This window comes from Mandrillus leucophaeus, unplaced genomic scaffold (genome assembly GCF_000951045.1).
Source record: "Mandrillus leucophaeus isolate KB7577 unplaced genomic scaffold, Mleu.le_1.0 Scaffold488, whole genome shotgun sequence".
Classification (NCBI taxonomy): domain Eukaryota; kingdom Metazoa; phylum Chordata; class Mammalia; order Primates; family Cercopithecidae; genus Mandrillus; species Mandrillus leucophaeus.
The window spans coordinates 1,257,321-1,279,159 of NW_012105231.1; the positions used below are offsets into that span (position 1 = coordinate 1,257,321).

The 21,839-nt window shown below is 39.9% G+C and overlaps 1 protein-coding gene across 1 annotated transcript in view; it reads left to right on the forward strand.

Moving 5' to 3' along the window:
• GRID1 (glutamate receptor, ionotropic, delta 1) overlaps nt 1–21,839 on the forward strand; it is an 840,572-nt gene that overhangs the window by 533,688 nt on the left and 285,045 nt on the right. The window contains exon 11 of the mRNA XM_011995401.1: nt 1,084–1,203. Coding sequence (XP_011850791.1) covers nt 1,084–1,203 — 120 coding nt within the window. The remainder of the gene's footprint in view (nt 1–1,083; nt 1,204–21,839) is intronic.

Sequence of the window (21,839 nt, forward strand, 5' to 3'; positions counted from 1 at the left end):
CACTCCCCAAGAGAGGAGTGCACCTGTATGTGTGCTTGTGATGTATCTCATGTGCTGAGGAGGGATACTGAATTAGAAAGCTGGATTTGAAGTGAATTGAGTAATCTATGGACCATTTGTTAGAGTGAATTGACTTTTAGAGGTTTCAAAAGAGTATTTAGGGAAATCCATAGCATTAGGAGTTTATTCACAATGAACTGCATGTGGTTTCAGTAGCAGTGAACATGCTGTAGTGTAGGTGAGAATCCACTACAGCCCAGGGCAGAGCCAGGGCCCCTTTTGGGCCCAGTGTTTCTGGGACTCTGTAGGCTCACAGGGACTATGAGAGATAAATCTGGATGAGAATCTCACCCTGGACTTGGAGAGAGAAAGGGGGTCACCATGACTCCCTCAGCCTCCTGCTGCCTCCTTCTCCTATAGAGCCCACTGAGCCAGTAGAGAGAGGCAGGGGGACGGTAGCCAGTCTATGCTGGATGCTGTGCTTTGTACCTATTTTCTCCTTCAGTCCTTGTGGGTTCTATGATGTGGAGCTGATTAACTTCAGGCCAAAGCTGGGAGATGGGCAATGTGCCCAATGTGGCATAGGTGGCAAAGTCAGGATCCAAGCTTGGGACCTGACTGTGCCCTCCAATGCACATGCTTGCTGCCCTGCAACTTAACATCATGTATCTGATATGTCTCTTGTTGACCTTTGAATTTCCTCTTGGGTCAGGCTAAGGTGAGCCCCTGGAACTGATTGCAAGGGGAGGACTAAGCTTCAAGAGGGCAAGGAGAAAAGTCGCCACTGTTTAATCTCATGGCTAGCATGGTGCCTGGCACATAGCAGGGACTCTAAACATATAGACGGCATGAATGACAGGTGCAAGCCTTAGAGATTTCTCCCATAAGCAAATGTCCTAGAAAGTATTCATCCTGCTCTGAGGGCCTAGGACCACCAGCCTATTTGTCCTCATTACAGCCTGTCCATGGTCTCAAGACTGATTGCTCCCTTCTTGGTGACCACTTCCTTGCTCCTCTTAGCCTTTGGGATGCCATCCTTTACTTTAACCAGATTTTCCAATGGGTCTTTCTCCTCTTCTGCAGGGCCACATCACTGGCCTCACTGGGGTGATGGAGTTTCGGGAGGACAGTTCGAATCCCTATGTCCAATTTGAAATCCTTGGCACTACCTATAGTGAGACTTTTGGCAAAGACATGCGCAAGGTAAGCCCCAGGCTCCCTATCTTCCAATCTTCCTGCTATGGTGCCACTGAAGACAGCAATAGCTACAGGATCCCTGGGCTCCCAGCAACTGTTAATTGGCACAGATATCCTCCCTCCCAGTCTCTCTCTGCTGATGCTACCATTGGCTGGTGTTTATATAGCATGCTAGGGAGTAGGTGCAGAGAGGTTTCCAAACAGAAATTGTCACTAATGGAGTCTCTTTGAGTAGAGCAGGGGTACCTGTTAACAACTGGGTCCTACTGCTTGGATCAGGGGGGCTGCTTGGAGGCTATAAAGGACAATATGTTTTCTCAGAGCAGTGAAATCAGCCCAACCACAGGGACAAGTGTGAATTGTGGTTGAGGCGGGAGACAGACGTTACAGCCTGAGTGTCCTCCAGATCCAAGAGTGAGACAAGGCCACAAACAGAAAATGGAGCTGCAAGGAGGGTGGAAATTGGAAAATGCCAGAGCCCAGCAGAAAGAGAAATGAGAGACAGATGAGTTGAACACTCAGAATGAGGTTTGACTTTTTTTATTTGGTGCTGGTGCTGGTGCAGGTGGCAGCCTGGGTCTTCCCAGTGATACTTTCCCTCTTCTTCCACCTCTTATGGGGGATAGAGAACAGTTTTTCAGGATTGTAGATAGTAGAGAGGTGGCCTTTTATCCAGGGTGGGGATCCCCACAGTTAAGGGGACCCATGACACCAAGAGTCTAACAGGGCTAGGACAAAGAGGCCCATATGGCAAGTAAGGGCTTGGAACAATTATCCAAGTGAAGGACCTTGGATGTGGTCACTGTGAGCCAATGTGGAGCTGATGGTGGGTATCCTGGTGTGGTCAGTGGCTGGCTGTCCTGGGCCTGGCCAACTCCACTGGCTTGGATGCACTTCCAGAAATAACCTGTACAGGAGAGACCAGAGATGGGACTACTCATGGTGTAGAAGACCAAGGCCACAGGGGCTTGATCTTCTCTGGAAATGATGAAAGCATTGACTGATTGGCATTTACTCAGGCACAGCCTCATGTAATCACAGACACGCTCACGCACTCACACATGTACACACTTCATACACTTCGAAGGAAGATGTGTCCACTAATGATGGTACCTGGAGCATGAAGGACAGTCCTTGCAAGCAATGAGCTCTCAGCAGGGGCTGGATAAGCCCTCAGTAAAGAGCCCTCTAGCCTGACATCAGCATTGGCTAGGAGCAGTGCTAGAGAGGGGAGGCAAGGGCTAAGTGATGTTGGGGTACTGAGAATCTGGGTGGGGGACTTCTAAGGTTTTGCTCCTGAGGGCCAGGATAGAAAGACGCATGTGTGGACTGGTGGAGAGTGTGAGAGCTGGGGAACAGGGAGGGAGCAGTGTAGAGCTCATCAGTGACAGATGGGGCAGAAGACTAGCTCACCAGGGAGAGGCTGGGATGGCCTGGGTGCATGTGTGATGGGGAGGTGGGGAATTTTTAGCCCACTCTGTGATGGAAGAGAGAGTCATGGATTGGTCATATAAATAATTGAAGATTCAATAATTTGTTGTGACACAATGTCTGACATACATGGCTTGATGACATTTTGGAGCTCAGAGGTTTGTTGGTGGCATCCTAGATGGAGCTGGCTAGCAACTATTCTGTGACTTCCCATGGAGGTCCAGGGTGTGACTTGTGATGTCCAGGAAGCCAGGGCTGGCCTATGATGTCTGTTAGGATGCCCAAAGCTGTGAGACTTGGTGAGGGGATGGGGATGGGTGATCAGCACTGGTCTGGGTCATGACCACAAGAGATATGGGCTTGCACTGGGACTCCCACCAGGTAAGGAGGGTTCTTTCAGTCACTTTGGTATGAAAAAGCTTGCCAAGTGTAGCTGGCTGCTGAAATAACTATTCATATTGACCATGGTCCTGGCGCAGTTGCCTTCATCCCCAAGTCTTATTCTGAAGTTAGGTCCTGCCTGCCGGCTCCTTCCGTCTCCCACCCACTTCTTTTGGTGGGAATGCTGGTTGTGGAGGTCCCTGCCTTATCTCAAGCAGCTGACCCTCCAGTCCTGTGCCTGGCGCCCTGCTGGCCACCTCAGGTGCCTGAGAGACGGGGAGGCACTGTGTCCTCCACTTCCTGTTTCAGGTGTCTGGGCCTTCCATGTTGCCAAGGCAACGCGCCTCAAAAACCCCGAAGCCAGTGGGAGCTGGAATCTCTCAGTATAAGGAGCTTTGAGCAGGAGGCCTGAATGTAATTGAGTTGGAAGGGAAGCTGATTTTCAAGTGGGCTTTATGTTAAAATGTATCTTTTTGTCATTTTAAAATCTGCCCTTAATAACTGCATATCCTAGTTGTTATCTGTCTGCCTGGCAGCTTATCACTGCTAAGGGGAAGTTATCTGGAAAGCAGGGAATGGGATTTACAATAGCAAATGTTTGTGATTCAGGCCTAGGGTGCATTAAAGCAAGTCCGGGGGGTTTCAGATGAACCAAGGAGAAGGGATTAGGACTGTATCATGGGGGTAGGGCAGCATTTGAAGGCAGAGCTGAGTGGTGGTTTCGGATGGGAGATGGGGCTGTGACGGGTGGGGCTGGAAAATCATGGTAACTTAAAAATAAAGGACATTCACATAAGGAAGAAAAAAATTGAGGATGGGTGACAAATTTGAGGGTAGGGTCCTGAGCCACACCAAAACAGTGCCAAGATCAGTCATCTAAGGAGTGCCCAAGGTCAGAGCCCAAGGGGTCGCAGCTCTCTTGGCCATGCAAGGTGCACAGCTGCTGGAGGAGCCGACTGGGCAGACTCCTAGATCCTGTTATGCTGGGCAGGGGCAGCATTCCCTGCAAAGATTATATATGTCATATATGAACAAATCAGACACAGACTAAGCAATTTCTTTAAGACTTAAACCAAGAGGCATCTTTTAAATTAAAGACCAAGATATTTTCTTAAACTAAATACCCTGGAGGGAAATCTCAGGGACAGTGAGTCACCCAGACATTTTAGATTAAGTGGTATCAAGAGACTGTAGATTACTCAGCCCCTTCATTGGAGGGAAGGAGTGGGTGATCGCCTTTCACTACAGGGTGCTGGACAAATACTAATTCAATTCAATTATCTCATCCAGGAAGTGTGTTCTTAGTGAATGAGCTTTGTATGGAAAAATCAAAGGTCTATGTCATCAGCTTGCTGTGTAACTACTAGCAAAATATTAATTGTCTGTTTTGTACTTGGAGCTGTCTGGCATGGGTCTGCCACCAGGGGAAAGGTTTGCTGGAAACTCTTCCAGCTCTCACAGGCATTGGTCTAACATTTGTCTTGGTGGGGTGGGGGGTGGTATATGCTTCTTCTATCCTATTGGAGGCATATTTTTTTCAGGGCTCAGAACTGTAACAGGACCTCCACAAATTTCTATTTGGCTTTCTTTCTCTTTGTTCAGACAGGAATCTCCAAAGGAGGATGCCATGAACATGTCCATGTAAATGTCCTTAGCTCATGATTGAGCTCTGACAGATCTGTCAGAGCCACCTGTAGTCAAGTTTCCAAAGGTGGGGTGTGTGGGAAGCTGCTAGGTGCAGGGAGTGGGCAGGAGCTATTAAGCATCCACGGTATCCGAAGGTACATTGTAGGTATGTTGTCTCATTGACCTGGGCCTTTGCTTTGCTCCTGGTTCTGCCTCTCCTGAGTTTTTGCACAACTTCCCTTTTCTGAACCTTTGTTTCTTCAGAGGAAAGTTACAGGTAATATGAGCCTACTTGTTGGATGGAGGGGTCAGTCAGTGTAATGACACTGTGCAGCACTTGGCAGTGAGAGCGTGCTCATATGGCACAGGGCATCAGCTTTGGGCAAATGGGACTGTGCATTTTCTCTGAGCGTATCTATCTCAGACTCCACAAGAGCAGAGAGGCACAGGAAGGCCTAAAACACAGCTTCCAGCCTGACAGTACCCTAGATTATAGCTCCAAAGCCAAGACCAGAGATGGGAGGCTCCCTCTTGCAGCCCTGAGCTGGTACAGCTGGGATCACTCAGCTCTGTGTGCCAGGGCAGTGCCAAACTCCCCTTCTATGCCTGGCAGCAGATGTCCACTCCTTATAAAGACCAAGGGCTGTGAGGGATCTGTGGAACTTCACCTCTGATAAGATTTTATTTTCAGGGCTGTTTTGTTGTTGGTGTAATCATTGCAAGAAGAAAAACATGGTTGTCTTTTTTTTTTCCCCCACAAGCATGACTTGCTTAGATAGGAGCACTAGTTATAGCCCAGAGGAAACATTTCTCCATGACCTGATTGCTGAAGCTGTCCGCCTTTCTCCATCCTAATGACATTGGTGTAGGGAACTCATTCTCTTCCACTAACTCCGGGTCCCTTGTGCTTGAAAACCCTGGGAGAATTGCCAACTGCTCGCAGGCCCTCTGAACCTCATTTTCTGTGGGTGGCATCCACCCGATTCAGTGGCTCAGTGGAGGGCAGCGGGTGTCTTGGGCAGGAGAGTGGGGGAAGAAGGCAGAAGCATCTGGACAGCCTGTGGCTTTGTTTTATGCCTTGCATCCTGGATGAGGGAGACCCTGATGTGGTGTGAGACAACAGAGCTGTTTTCTTCTCCTTTCTAGAATCAAGTTAGGACCAAGAGAGGCTGAAGGAGTATTTTGTCCAGGGGATCAAGTTTTTCTCTGGCCCTACAAAGTCTGGTCAAGCAGGATCTTTCTGGGACCCAAATGTATTAAATATACATAGAAGCACGTGTGCTGGTTGCAATAGGTGGGGAATTGGGGTCTGCACGGCTAAGTTTGGGAAAGAGAGGCCCAGAGACTGGGGAGATGCATAGCACCAGCAAGCATGATGCTGTGCTGGGCTTGGAAGGCAGATTTCCTGGGAGTGAGAGGGGGTTAACAGAGGACCCAGAACATCCTTTCTGAACTTGAGGTGATGCAGTTCTGTGACTCCCTCTCTCCCCTTCATCTCACTTTCTGCTCCAACCTTCCCCTGCCAGCATTAGGGCATCACAGTCCCTTCCTGTTGGCTGGGAGCCTGCTGAGTTGAAATTTCCACCACTGCCCTTGGCTCAGCCTCCCTGTTCCAGCGATTTCCCAGGGAAATAGAAGGGCCTCATTCCCCTTTACTAGTTTAAGATGCTGCTTCTGACTTCTCTGTCAATGTTGATTCTTCATAAAAGCTGGCTTTGGATGGGAATCAAATGCCCCCCTTGATGTTGCATCCCTGGGAGAGCCTTGTGACTGCTGATAATTCACTGAGTAATAACTGCTCTTTGTGCAGCGATTGCCACGCCGTGAGACCTCAGTCCTCCCTGAGCTTGAAAGTGCATCATTAACATTCTCGTGCAGATCCACTATGCGGTGTTACAAATTGCCCCAAATTCTCGGGTTCAGAAGTTGTAAGAGGTGAAGCCAGGTTGAAAAGGCTAACTCGTAATGAGGTAGAAGCTGCCTTTACCTGGTGGCTCCAGCAGTTGGTGCTAGGGGCCTGGGAAGTGGGCACAGCAGTGAGGAGGGGCATATGGGTGGAGGTGGGGCTGCGAGGATCTAGTCTGAGGACTGTGCAGTGTCTCTATTAAGCTGCTCTCATAGAGACTCCCGGCTGTGCACAGTGAGTCGAAGAAGAGAAATAAACTTGAGTCTCTTCATGGATTAACATTCTTCCAGTGTATTTTCAAAGTAAAATGTCAACCGTTCTGAACCCTTGTGCAGAACTATTTTTGACAGAGCCGAGAACTGAAACAAACACTGCTGCTTCATCCCAGTGAAGAAATAAGGAAAAGATGCAATTAAGTATTTCATTTTAGATAGCATTTTATCAATACATACCCATTAAGGATAGAATGTTCAGAAAATACAGATAAATGAAAAGAAGAATGTAAAACTCAGCTACAATCTTTAAACCAAGAAATAAATACTGTTAATGTTTCTGGTGTATTTTCTTGTGTGTTTTTTTTTTTCTCCCTCTGTACATAGAGATCATGATATGTATATTTATCAAATTGCTATTTATTGTAATACATTTTATATCCTGACCTTCCTACTAAATGTTATATTGGTAATATTTCCTCATTTCTTTGTGCTTTACAACTGTGATTTTTTCAGTGGAAATACATTACTCAACTTCCAGGCAGCCATCATTTATTGCATCTTCCTATCTGATGAATATTTAGGTATTTTCACCACATTTATTATAGAATAGTGTTGTCATGAGCATCTAAAATACATAGTTTTAATTATATCTATATTTACTTCCATATTATATTTTTTAAGAAGTAGAATTACCAGAACAAGAATATTAATTCTTTTAGGCTCCTAATGTATGTGATATGTATTTTCAAATTGATTATAGAAAGGCCTAATAACTTTCACATCCATGAGTAGTATATAAAGTCTATGTTATATGCTAAAAAATATGGTTAATATATATTAAGCATTTTTGCTAGTTTGGTAGCAGGATGAAAAAGTGATATACTAAATTTGCATTTCTTGTGAGATTGTACATTTTAAAGTATAATTATTGGTCATTTGTATTTCACATTTTTGTAAATTATACCTCAGGTTCTTTGCACATTGTAAACCTGTATAACCTCTCTTTCAGAAAGGGATTGATAGTTATTTGTGTTTAATATTTTGTTCCAATAAATAGTTTGCCTTTGAATTAAAAAATATTTTCACATACAGACATTAAAAAATGCATGTGGTCAAATAATTAGATTATCCATTTGCATTTTTTTATATTTGCGTTTTTTAGAAACTTATACCCAATTCACAAAGTAGATACTGTTTACTCATACTTTCTTCCAGTTATTTTTGTGGTTTGATTTTTTTTTTTCCCAACAAAATCTACCATCTAACTGGGATGGATTTGGGATAAATTGTGACATAATGTCCTAGCTTTTACATTTTTTCACTAAATGGTTTCTACTACCATTTATACAGCAGAGCTTCATTTCCCTATTGACTTGAATATCACATTTTATTATAAGCTATATAAATTTGCATATCTCCTCATTGATTTTTAGAAATTATTAATCATTTTTCTTTTTTCTCTCAGCTTAAATTTAATTCACATTTGTACATTTTCAGAATGTGCTTGTCTTCAGGTAACAGAATGTCCACCTTAAGTGGATTACACAATAAGAAAGACTTACTATCTCACATTAAAGAGGACTGCAACTAGGAAGGCTTCAGGGTTGGCCAAATCAGTGATTCATTGCTGAGCCCAAAGGCCCAGGTCTTTTTCATATCTCAACTTGGCTGTTCTCAGGCCACAGTCTTAATTTTTCTCATAATTTCAGAATGACTGTGGCAGTTCAAACTGTCATACCCAGAAAGATAGCAGTAAGTAGAAGAAGAGTACTCTTTTCTGTGTGTCTCCATTCTGTAAGTGAAGAGCCCTTTCCTAGAAATTGGTCCTGGCTTACTGTGCTATTTTATATCATTTTTTTTTTGTTATAGCAGGTGAGGGTTTCCTGTTAGATGCATAAGTAACATTGGCAGAATTTCTCTCTCAGATGCTTGTGTTCAGCTTGTGTTAGGCTTGTGCTCTTTTCATAACATGGAAAAGAAATTGCTCATTCTTTTGTACTTGCATAGACAGAGCTCTTGAATGTTGGAAAGAATTTGACTGTACAATTTTCTGGACTAGTTGCTGGTTTTGGAGATATTACTTTTGTATCTTTGAAACTTTCTTTCCTGGTTTCTACATTTCATTTAATCATTTTTAGTAATCTGCTTCACTGAAAATCTTGCAGTTCACTGGAATTTTCAAATTCATTACTTACAGCTCTATATAGTACTTGTAAACAATTTTAAAAATACTGAGCTGTTGACATAACTCCTTCTTCATTCCTATTTTTACATATTTGTGTTGTCTTGCTTTATTTTTTGATTAGACTTGACAGCAGATTTTTCTATTGATTTTTTTTCAAAGAACTAGGTCTAATTTGTTTAATCATTTTTTGTATTTTTTTCTGTCTGCCTGCTATATAATAATTGTTTTATTGTTATTTATCACTTTTTGAGACACTGTCACTCTGTTGCTGAGGCTGGAGTACAGTGGCACAATCATGGCCCACTGCAACCTCTGCCTCCTGTGTTCAAGTGGTTCTTGTGCGCCAGGCTCACGAGTAGCTGGGACTACAGGCACATGCCACTATGCCCAGCTGATTTTAATAGAGATGGAGTTTCACCATCCTGGTGATGCTGATTGCAAACTCCTAGCCTCAAATGATCTGCCCCCCCAGTCTCCCAAAGTACTGGGATTACAAGTATGATCCACTGCACCTGGCCAATTTTATTGCTATTTTTAAAAACTTTTTATATGAGGTGTTAGGTAATTTATTTTTATTCTTTCTTGTTTTGGAATGCCTTGTTTTATTCTGAATATAGTTGTGACTGAATTCTTAGTGGTTTTGCTAATATAAACTGAAGCATAAACCTCATACAGAAAAATGTTGAAATCTTATATGAATCACAGTGAATTTTCAAAAGTGAACATGCCCACACAGACAACACTTACATTAAAGAACGTCATCAGCACCCTCAGAGTTCTCCCCTGTGCACCCCTTTAGTCACCACACCCACCAAATGGAACCAGTTTTGATATCTAATGACCTTAATTAGGTTTTTCCTGTTTTTAACTTGATATCAGTGATATCAAATGTTCCATAGTCTTTCGTATCTTACTTCTTTTGCTCAACAGTGTGTTAGTAGGATTCATTATTATTGTTGTATGTAGTTTTAGAAAATTCATTATTGTGTTTTACAAGGAATTTTTATTATCATACAGGTATAGAAAGGCCAACAAATCAGGAGATGACTGCCATTGAAAAGATAGGTTGTTACTCACAATTCCCCAGAGGAGCATGCACAGCATACTAGACAGGACCACAGGGTCAGTCAGGAGATGGAGGAAAACCTGAGCAAGCTTCATACTTATTTTTCAAGATCAACTTGGTAATCTTGACTCTTTGCATTTTCTTATACATTTTAAAATTATATTTTTATTTTCCACAAACAAATTTGGGATTTTGACTGAGATTGCCTTGACTCTTGATCAATTTGGGAAATGTTAATGTCTTACCAATATGGAGTAACGTAATTCATGAATATAGTATACCCCTCAATTTATTTATGGCTTCTTCAATTTCTCTCAGTAAAGTTTTGTAGCTTTCACTGTAGAGATCTGAATAACTTTTGTTTGATTTATTCCTGGATATTGATTTATGATTATATGTAGTAAATTTCAAATTGAGTTTTCTACTTGTTACTGTGTGTATATAGAAGCGGAATTGGTTTTGTATATCAAACTTATTTCCAGTGAACTAACTGTATTTGCTAATTTATTTTGCTAGTTTACCTTTAGATTATTTTAGATTTTCTGTATACACAATCATGTCATCTATAACTAATAAAACTTCTATATTTGCATTTCTAATTGCCATTATTATTATTGTTTTTTTGAGACAGAGTCTCGCTCTGTTGCCCAGGCTGGAGTGCAGTGGCGTGATCTCAGCTCACTGCAAGCTCCGCCACTTGGGTTCACACCATTCTCCTGCCTCAGCCTCCCAAGTAACTGGGACTACAGGCACCCGCCACCACTCCTGGCTAATTTTTTGTATTTTTAGTAGAAACGGGGTTTCACCATGTTAGCCAGGATGGTCTCGATCTCCTGACCTTGTGATCCACCCACCTCAGTCTCCCAAAGTACTGAGATTACAGGCGTGAGCCACCGCGCCTGGCCTCTAATTGTTATTTTTTAAATTTCTTTGTCCTGTCTTGTTGCATTAGTTAGGGTCTTTAGTTCAAGTTAAGTAGATGTAATAACAATGGATGTCTTTATTTTGTTCTTGATGTCAGAATATAATTTGTAATAATTTATTCTTTAATATGTTTGCTACATAATTTTGGTTTAATGTTCTTTTTTCAGATTAAGAAAATTCCCTTGAATTTACTGATAGTGTTATCAAGAATGAGTGTTACATTTATTTAAAGGCTATTTTGCATCTATCAAGATAATTATATAATTTTTATTCTTGCTCTTTCCTGTTAATATGATAAATTATGTGGCTATATTCCTTTTGATGGTGCTCATTTCTCTTTATTGCACGAATATCATACCATACCATACTGTTATTATTATTTTATAGTATATTCCAATATTTGCTAAGTTTGATACCATCCAATTTATCTTCCTTTTCAGAATATTTTACAATTATATTTTTATTTTGAGTTGGTATAGATTTACATGCAGTTTTAATAAATAGTATAGAGAGATCCAGCATACCCTTTATTCAGTTTCCTCAGTGGTAACATCTTGAGATGCAATAACACAATAAGGATACTGACATTGATACAACCTATGGATCTCATTCAGATCCACATTTTCCCAGTTTCATTTGTGTGTGTATGTCTGTGTGTATTTAGTTGTATTCAGTATTTTCCTGCGTGAGCTGATATATCCACTACCACATCCAACACACAATTCTGTTACCAAGAAGATTCCTTCCCCATTTGCTCTTTTATGACCACATGGACCTCACTCATACCTCCCTGCCCTTCTTGTTCCTACCTCCTGATAACCATAGTATTTTCTATTCTCCATTTCTAAAATTTTGTCATTTAAAAAATGATATATAGATTGAATCGTATAGTATTATAATTTTTATTGGCCTTTTCTCACTCTAGAAAAAAAGGCATAATTTTCTAGAGGTTCCATCCAAGTTGTTGCATGTATGAAGAGTTTCTCCCTTTTATTGTTGAGTATTATTTTAAAGAATGGATGTGTCCCTATTTGTTTAACCATCCACCCATTGAAGAACATCTGAATTGCTTGCAGTTAGGGCAATTATGAATAAAGCCACTATGTGCATTTGTGTGCAGGTTTTCTGGGATAAATGCCCAAGAGTGCAATTGCTGTGTCATATGGTAATTACATGTGTAGTGTTAAAAAAAATAACAGCCGAACTCTTTTCCAGAGTAGCTGTACCATTTTATACTTCAGCCATGAAATGCATAAGAAAATGCCTCTACATCCTCACCTGCATTTTGTGTTATCACTATTTTTTATTTAATAATTGCACAGAGATATCTTATTGTGGCTTTAATTTGCACTTCACTGATAGTCAGTAGTGTTGAAATTTTTTTATGTTCATATTTGCCTGTTTGCCATCTGGATATCCTCTTCAGTGAAATGTCTGCCCAAGTCTTTTGACTGTTTTTCTAAGACGATTGCTTATATTGTGCTGTTGAGTTTTCAGAATTCTTTATATATTCCAGATACTAGTCTTTTAATGGATATATAGTTTGCAATCATTTTATTGCAATTTGTAATTGGCTTTTCCTTTCCTGTTGAGGACTTTTTGCAGAGCTAAAGTTTTACATTTTAATGAGGCTAAGTGTATCAATTTTTCCTTTTATATATCGTGCTTTTGGTGTCAAGTCTAAGAATTCTTTGCCTATCCCTATATTCCAAAGATTTTCTCCTATTTTTTTAAAAGTTTGATATTTTCATATTTTTAAGTCTATAATCCATTTTGAATTAATTATTTTAGACATTGTGAAGTTTAGGGTGAAGTTCTTTTCTTTGCCTGTAGGTATCCAATTGCTTCACCACCATTTGTTTAAAAGACAGTCCATCCTCCATTGAATTGCTTTTGGATCTTTGCCATAGATCATTTTGGCATATTTGTGTGGGTCTATTTCTGGGTTCTCTAGTCTATGCCATTGATCAGTGTGCCTATCTTTATGACCCTGTGTTGATTACCAAAATGTTTCATACATCGTTGGATTGTATTTGCTAAGACATTATGGGGGATATTGCTATTCTGAATTCATGAGAATATTGAGGTTTAGGGTTTTTTTTGCTGTTGTACTATCATTGTCTGCTTTAGGCATCAGGGTAGTATTAGCCTCATAAAATATGTAGGAAAACATTTGTTTTTCATCTTTTGGAAGAGATTGTGTAGAATTTGGTTTTAATTCCTTAAATGTTTGATATAATCCTCCAGTAAAATCATTATAGCCTGGGGATTTCTTTTACAGGAGCTCTTAAATTACAAATTAAATTTCTCCAATGGTTATTGGGATATTCAGATTATCTATTTCATCATGGTTGACTTCTGGTAGTTTGTAGGAAATAATTGGTCATTTCTTCTAACTTGTCAAATTTATGAGTGTAATGTTGTTTGTATTTTCTTTTATTGTTTAAATGGCTACAGCATCTGTAATAGTATCTCTTGTGTTATTCTTGACATTCGTGATTTGTCTCTTCTTTATTATTATTTTTATTAGTCTTGTTAGAGGTTTATCAATTTTATTGATTTTTTCAATTCTTATTTTAAGTTCAGGGTTACATGTTTAGGTTTGTTACATAGGTAAATGTGTGTCATAGGGGTTTGTTGTACAACCGGGTATTAAGCCAAGTACCCATTAGATATTTTTCTGATCTTCTCCCTCATCCCATCCCCCTACTCTCTAATAGGCCTCAGTGTGTGTTTTCCTCTATGTGTCCGCATGTTCTCATCATTTGGCTGCCACTTATAAGTGAGAACATGCAGTATTTGATTTTCTGTTTCTATTCTGCTAAGGATAATTGCCTCCAACTCCAACCATGTCCTTGCAAAGGACATGACCTTATTCTTTTATGTGGCTGCATAGTATTCTAGGGTATATATGTACCATATTTTCTTTACCAGTCTAACATTGATGGACATTTAGGTTAATTCCATGTCTTTGATATTGTGAATTGTGCTGTAGTGAACATACACATGCATGTGCTTTTATAATAGAACAATTTGTACTCTTGGGATATACACTCAGTAATGGGATTACTGGGTTGAATAGTATTTCTTTATTTAGGTCTTTGAGGAATTGCTACAATCTCTTCCACAACAGTTGAACTAATTTACACTTCCAGTAACAGTATATAAGCGTTCCCTTTTCTCCAAAACCTCGCCATCATCTGTCATTTTTGACTTTTTAATAATAGCCATTTTGATTGGTATAAGATGGTATCTCATTGTGCTTTTAATTTGCATTTATTTAATGATCAGTGGTGTTGGGCTTTTTTTCATATTATTTTTGGCTACCTGTATGTCTTCCTTTGAAAAGTGTCTGTTCATGTTCTTTGCCCACTTTTTAATGTTTTCTTTTTGATAAATTTGTTTAAGTTCCTTATAGATACTAAATATTAGACCTTTGTGAGATGCGTAGTTTGCAAAAATTTTATCTCATTCTGTAGGTTGTCAGTTTACCCTATTGGTGCAGAAGCTCTTTCATTTAATTACATCCCATTTGTCAATTTTTGCTTTTGTTGCAATAGCTTTTGGCCTCTTTGTCATGAAATCTTTGTTCATACCTATGTCCTGAATGATATTACCTAGGTTGTCTTAGAGAGCTTTTGGAGTTTTGGGCTTTACATATAAATTTTTAATCCATATTGAGTTAATTTTCACATATGGTGAAAGGAAGGGGTCCAGTTTCAATCTGCATATGACTAGCCAGTTATTCCAGCACCATTTATTGAATAGGGAATTTTTCCCTATTGCTTATTTTTGTCAGGTTTGTTGAAGATCAGATAGTTGTGTGTGTGTGGACTTATTTGTGGGTTGTCTGTTCTGTTCTTTTGGTATAGATGTCTGTTTTTGTACCAGTACCATGCTGATTTGCTTATTGTAGCCATATAGTATGGTTTGAAGTAGGGTACCCTGATGCCTCCAGCTTTGTTCTTTTTGCTTAGGATTTCCTTGGCTATTCAGGGTGTTTTTTTGGTTCCATATGAATTTTAAAATGCTTTTTCTAGTTCTGTGAAGAATCTCAATGGTAAGTTAATAGGAATAACATTGAATCTGTAAATTGCTTTTGGCAGTATGGCCATTTTAGCAATATTGATTCTTTCTATCCATGAGCATGAATGTTTTTTTTTCATTTGTTAATGTCACCTCTTATTTCTGTGAGCAGTGTTTTGTAGCTCTCTTTGTAGAGATATTTCACTTCCTTGGTTAGCTGTATTCCTTGGTATTTTATTCTTTTTCTGGCAATTGTGAATGTGAGTATGTTCCTGATTTTGCTCTCTGCTTTACTGTGCTTGATGTATAGGAATGCTAGTGATTTTTGCACATTGATTTTTGTACCCTAAGACATTGCTGAAATTCTTTATCACTTTAAGAAACTTTTGATTGGAGTCTATGTGGTTTTCTAAATATAGGATCGTATCATCTGCAAACAGGGATAGTTTGACATCTCCTCCTCCTATTTGGATGCCCTTTATTTCTTTCTCTTGTTTGATTGCCCTGGCCAAGGATTCCAATACTATGTTGAATAGAAGTGATGAGAGAGGGCATCCTTGTCTTATGCCAGTTTTCAAGGGGAATGCTTCCAGCCTTTGCCTATTCAGTGTGATGATGGCCATGGGTTTTTAATATATGGCTCTTATTATTTTGAGGTTCAAGGATATTGGTCTCAAATTTTCTTATTTGGTTGTATCTCTTCCAGGTTTTGGTATCAAGATGATGCTGGTCTCATAGAATGAGCTAGGGAGGAGTCCCTTCTCCTCAATTTTTTAGAACAGTTTCAGTAGGAATAGTACCAGCTCTTCTTTGTACATCTGGTAGAATTCAGCTGTGAATCTCACTGGTCTTAAGCTTTTGGGGTTGGTAGGCTATTTATTATGGCCTCAATTTCAGAGCTTGTTATTAGTCATCCAGGGCTCAATTTCTTCCTGGTGCAGTCTTGGGAGGGTGTAGGTGCCACAAATTTATCCATTTCTTCTAGATTTTCCAGCTTATGTGCATAGAAATGTTCATAATATTCTCTGATGGTTGTTTGTATTTCTGTGGAGTCAATGGCAATATGCTGCTTTTATTTCCGATTGTGTTTATTTGAATTTTCTCTGTTTTCTTCTTTATTTGTCTAACTGGCAGTCTATTTAATTTAATTTTATTTTTTCACAAAACCAGCTCCTGTATTCATTGATCTTTTGAATAGCTTTCCTTCAGTTTAGCTTTGATTTTGGTTATTTCTTTTCTTCTGCTAGCTTTGAGATCTGTTTGCTTTTGGTTCTCTTTTGTTTTTTGTGTCATGTTAGGTTGTTAACTTGAGATCTTTCTAACTTCTTCATGTGGGCATTTAGTGCTATAAATTTCACATTAACACTGCCTTAGTTGTGTCTCAGAGGTTCCGGTACATTGTGTCTTTGCCTTATTAGTTTCAAATAACTTCCTGATTTCTGCTTTAATACTATTATTTACCAGAAAGTCATTCATACAATCCATGTAATTGGATGCTTTGGAGTAAATTTCTTTGTCTTGATTTCTAATTTAATTACACTGTGGTATGAGAGACTATTATAATTTTGGTTCTTTTGCATTTGCCGATCAGTGTTTTACTTTGGATTATGTGATCAATTGTAAAATATGTTCCATGTGGCAATGAAAAGATGTTTATTCTGTTGTTTTGGGGTAGAGAGTTCTGTAGAGATCTATAAGTTCTGTTTGATCCAGTGCTGAGTTCAGTTCCTGAATATCTTAATTTCCTCTCTCAGTGCTCTATCTAATATTGTCAAAGGGGTGTTAAAGTCTCCCACTATTATCGTGGGAGAGTCTGAGTCTCTTTGAATGTCTCTAAGAACTTGCTTTATGAGTCTGGGTGATCCTGTGTTGGATGGATATATATTTAGGATAGTCAGATCTTCTCACTGAATTGAACACTTTACCATTATGCAATGTACTTCTTTGTCTTTTTTGATCTTTATTGGTTTAAAGTCTGTTTTGTCAGAAACAAGGATTGCAACTTCTGCTTTTTTTCTGTTTTCCATTTGCTTGGTAGATTTTTTTCCTTTCTTTATTTTGAGCCTATATGTGTCACTGCGTGTGAGATGGGTCTCTTGAAGACAGCATAACAATGGGCCTTGGTTCTTTATCCAGCTTGCCACTTGTGCCTTTTAATTGTGGGCATTTAGATTATTTATATTTAAGGTTATTATTGATATGTGTGGATTTTATCTTGTCATTGTGATATTAGCTGGTTATTATGCAGACTTGTTTATGTGGTTGCTTTATAATGTCACTAATCTATGTACTTCAGTGTATTTTTGTAGTAGCTGGTAAGTCTTTTTTTCCATATTTAGTGCTTCCTTCAAGAGCTCTTGTAAGGCAGTTTTGGTGGTAATAAATTCCCTCAGCATTTTCTTATCCGAAAATGCTCCTTTGCTAATGAAGCTTAGTTTGGCTGGGTATGAAATTCTGGGTTGGAATTTCTTTCTTTAAGAATGTTGAATATCAGTGCCCAATTTCTTCTGGCTTGTAGGATTTCAACTGAGAGTTCTGTTGTTAGTCTGATGAGCGCTTCCCTTTGTAGGTGACCTGGCCTGTTCCTCTAGCTACTTTTAACATTTTTTCTTTCATTTTAACCTTCGATAATCTGATGATTATGTGTATTGGGGATGATCTTCTTGTGAACTATCTGACTGGTTAGAGAGGTTAACATTCAAATTCAGGAAATTCTCTACATTGAATCCCAGTGCTGGGAAGTTCTTATGGATGATATCCTGGAATATATTCACCAAGTTGGTTCCATTCTCTGCATCTCTTTCAGGTACACAAGTCAGTCATAGGTTTGGTCTCTTTACATAATCCCATATTTCTTGATGGTGTTATTCATTCCTTTTTATTCATTTTTCTCTGTTTTTGTCTGCTTGTCTCTTTTTAGAAAGGCAGTCTTCATGCTTTGAGATTCCACCTTTTGGTCTCTTCTGCTATTAGTACTTGTGATTGCATTATGAAATTATTGTAGTATGTTTTTCAGCTCTATAAGGTCAGTTATATTCTTCTCTAAACTGGCTATTTTGTCTGTCAGTTCCTGCAATGTATTATCATGATTTTTAGCTTCCTTACATTGGGTTTCAACCTACTCCTGTAGCTTAATGAGCTTTGTTCTTATCCATATTCTGAATTCTATTTCTGTCATTTCAGTCACCTCAGACTCAGCCTGGTTCTGAACCCTTGCTGGAGAGATGATGTGGTCATTTGGAGGAAAGAAGACACTCTGGCTTTGAGTTTTCAGCGTTCTTGTGCTGAGTCTCATCTTTGTGGGCTTATCTACCTTCAGTCTTTGAGGTTACTGACCTCTGTATGTGTTGTTTTTTTTTTTCCTTTTGTCCTATTCAATGACCATGAGGACTTGATTATGGTATAAGGTGGATTCACTAACTTGCTTTATTTCTGGGAGATTTTTCAGGAGCCAGTGCTCAGCTCCCAACTCCTAGACTGCATACTTTGACTCTGGAGAACTTGTATTGGGCCCCAACTTTGTTCTCTGGCTCCTAGAGGCTTGGAGTCCACTGTGCTGGGAGTGCCAAGGTGCAACAGCTGCAACAGAGTGCTAGCATGTGCAGGGGTGCCTGCCTCACTGTGGGCATTCACCACAGTGGCAGAGGCAAGACAGCTGGTAGTAGGAGGGGCCCTGATGGAGACTATGCGCACTGTTGTGCTGGAGGTGGAGTTGGTTTGGGATAAGGTGCTGGCTGGCATAGGTCTAGGTGCTTTCTCTATGCCCCCACAAGCTAGAGTGATCACTCAGGTTGTGGGAGGATCCCTTGTTCTCTGTGCAGCATTAGCACAAGTATGGGACACTAGTGGAGGCAGGGCTTGCTGGCTGTGTGCCATGAAGGCTCTGTCTGCAGTGACAGTTGGTGGTGGGGGTGGGGGGCAAACTGCACTCCCACATGCTGGCAGGGCAAGTAAAGCAAAACCCACCTGTGCAGACACATGCTAACAATGTGATGTGAGGGGTTGCTGTGGGCTCAGGGGAAGCTGCAGTATGGGGAGGTGGCATGTGGGCTGGTGTGCAGCCACAGGAGCCACTTCTCTGGAGCTCTCCACCTGTCAGGCTTGGTTCTCTGGTGCAGAAGCTATGGTGTGTGTCCCCAGGGCACCTGACGCTGCCTTATAAGCAGGCATGGTGATGCTGGGGCCCCAGGAGAGGTAAGCAGGCCGAGGAGTACTCAGGTTGGACAAGTCCTGTTTGATGTGCAGACCACCTTACAGAGATCAGGTCTGACAGTTCCCCTAAAGCTAAAGTCTCTTCTTTAGGAGCAAGTTGAGCCTAGGGCGATAGTTGTCCCTGGCCATGCTCCATTACAGCTGCCCCTACACCAAACTCTCTGTACTCTGCATCAGCTGACTGCTGCCCCACCACTTCTCTAAGCAGCAGTCCCTGCTATCTCAAGTGTCTGTGGTAGTCAAGGGGTCCCCTCCTGCCTGGGATCCAGAGGCCTGTGGTGAGAATGGGTTGCTCCTTGCCAGTTCAATTCATCCATTCCCCTAGAGCTGTTGTGGGTCAAAAATGAATCCCAGTGCTGAGTAGCCTTTGTGGGGTTCACAGATTTCTCCCTCTTCAATCTAGGTTCTATGTCTTTCCTCCATCCACTCTTGGTGCCTTCCCTCTGAAGATCTGTTAAAACCATGCCCGTCATTTCCGTCCCTCCATGGGAGCTATTCCACTTGTCGACATCTAGTTGGTCATCTTGTCCTCCCCTCCTTTATTGATTTTTTGAAGAACAATATTCTGTTTCATTTTAAAAATTATTTTTCTATTTTTAATTTTAATAATTTCTGCTCTCATCCTTTTTTATTTCTGCTTGCTATGAATTCATTTTGCTTTTTTTTACTCCTTGAAGTTGAACCTTAGATTATTTGAGACATTTACATTTTTCTTTTTTTCTTTTTTTTTTTTTTGTTAGTTCTTAAACTTGCTGTTTTCCTGTTATTTCTGTTTTTTTTTTTTTTTTATTATACTTTAAGTTCTAGGGTACATGTGTACACCTTGCAGCTTTGTTACATATGTATACTTGTGCCATGTTGGTGTGCTGCACCCATCAACTCGTCAGCGCCCATCAAGTCGTCATTTACATCAGGTATAACTCCCAATGCCTTCCCCCCTCCCCCATAATAGGCCCCAGTGTGTGATGTTCCCCTTCCAGAGTCCAAGTGATCTCATTGTTCAATTCCCACCTATGAGTGAGAACATGCGGTGTTTGGTTTTCTGTTCTTATGATAGTTTGCTGAGAATGATGGTTTCCAGCTGCATCCATGTCCCTACAAAGGACACGAACTCATCCTTTTTTATGGCTGCATAGTATTCCATGGTGTATATGTGCCACATTTTCTTAATCCAGTCTGTCACTGATGGACATTCGGGTTGATTCCAAGTCTTTGCTATTGTGAATAGTGCCGCAATAAACATACGTGTGCATGTGTCTTTATAGCAGCATGATTTATAATCCTTTGGGTATATACCCAGTAATGGGATGGCTGGGACATATGATATTTCTAGTTCTATATCCTTGAGGAATCGCCATACTGTTTTCCACAATGGTTGAACCAGTTTATTAGAACTATTTTGGCTGCATTTTACATAATTTAATATGTTGCATTTCATTTATATTCAGTTCTATATATTTTCTAAAAATTTCCTATTTGATTTATGGCTTCGGTTAAAACTGTACTGTTACTTTCCACATGTTTAAGGATCATCCTTTTGTTTTTCTCTTATTGAATTCTAGTCTGATTCCATTATAATCAGATAACATACTCTATATGATATCAGTTCTTTAAAATTTATTGAAGTCTCTTTATTGTTTAGGATATGATCTATCTTGGTGAATAATCAGTGCACACTTGAAGAGATGTGTATTCTGCTGATATTGGGATAAATGTTGTATATGTGTCAATTAGATATTATTGGTTGATTGTTGTATTAGTCTGTTCTCACACTGCTAATAAAGACATACCCAAGACTGAGTAATTTTTAAAGGAAAGAGGTTTAATTGATTGACTCACAGTTCCACATGACTGGGGAGGCCTCACAACCATGGTAGAAGGCAAAGGAGGAGCAAAATCACGTCTTACATGGTGGTCAGCCAGGGAGATTGTGCAGGGGAAGTCCGATTTATAAAATCATCAGATCTCATGAGACTTATTCATTACCATGAGAACAGTATGGGGGAAATTGCCCCCATGATTCACTTATCTTCATCTGGCCCCACCCTTGGCATGTGGGTATTATTACAATTAATGGTGAGATTTGGGTGGGGACACAGCCAAACCATATCAATTGTGTTGTTCAGAGTTTCAATATTGTTGTCAATCTATTGGTTCTATCAGATGCCGAGATGGGGTTGTCAATGTCCCCAACTATAATTGTGGATTTGTCTATTTTTCTTCTCAGCTTTATCAGTTTTTTCTTCGTGCATTTTGAAGATCTGTCGTTTGGAGCATGCACATTTAGGATCATTATGTCTTCCGGATGGATTTTTCCTTTTAAAATTTTGTAATGTCCCTCTTTATCTCTGTTGATTTTATTTACCTGATATTAATATAGTCACTCCTACTTTTTAAAAATTAATGTTTGCATGGTATATTTTTGAGATTTTTTACATTAACCCCCATGTTATCACCTTTGAAGTAACGTTTTTTGCAAACAGCATTTAGTTGGATTTTTAAAAAATCTCTTCTTCCCATTTTTGCCTTTTAATTGGCATATTTACATCCTTAAGATAATTATTGTTGTTTTAGCATTTAAGTAAGTGCTATATCATAATTGTTTATTTCCTCTGTTTTTAATTTTTCTGTTTCTCTTTTCTTACTTTCTTGTGGGCTACTTGCATATTT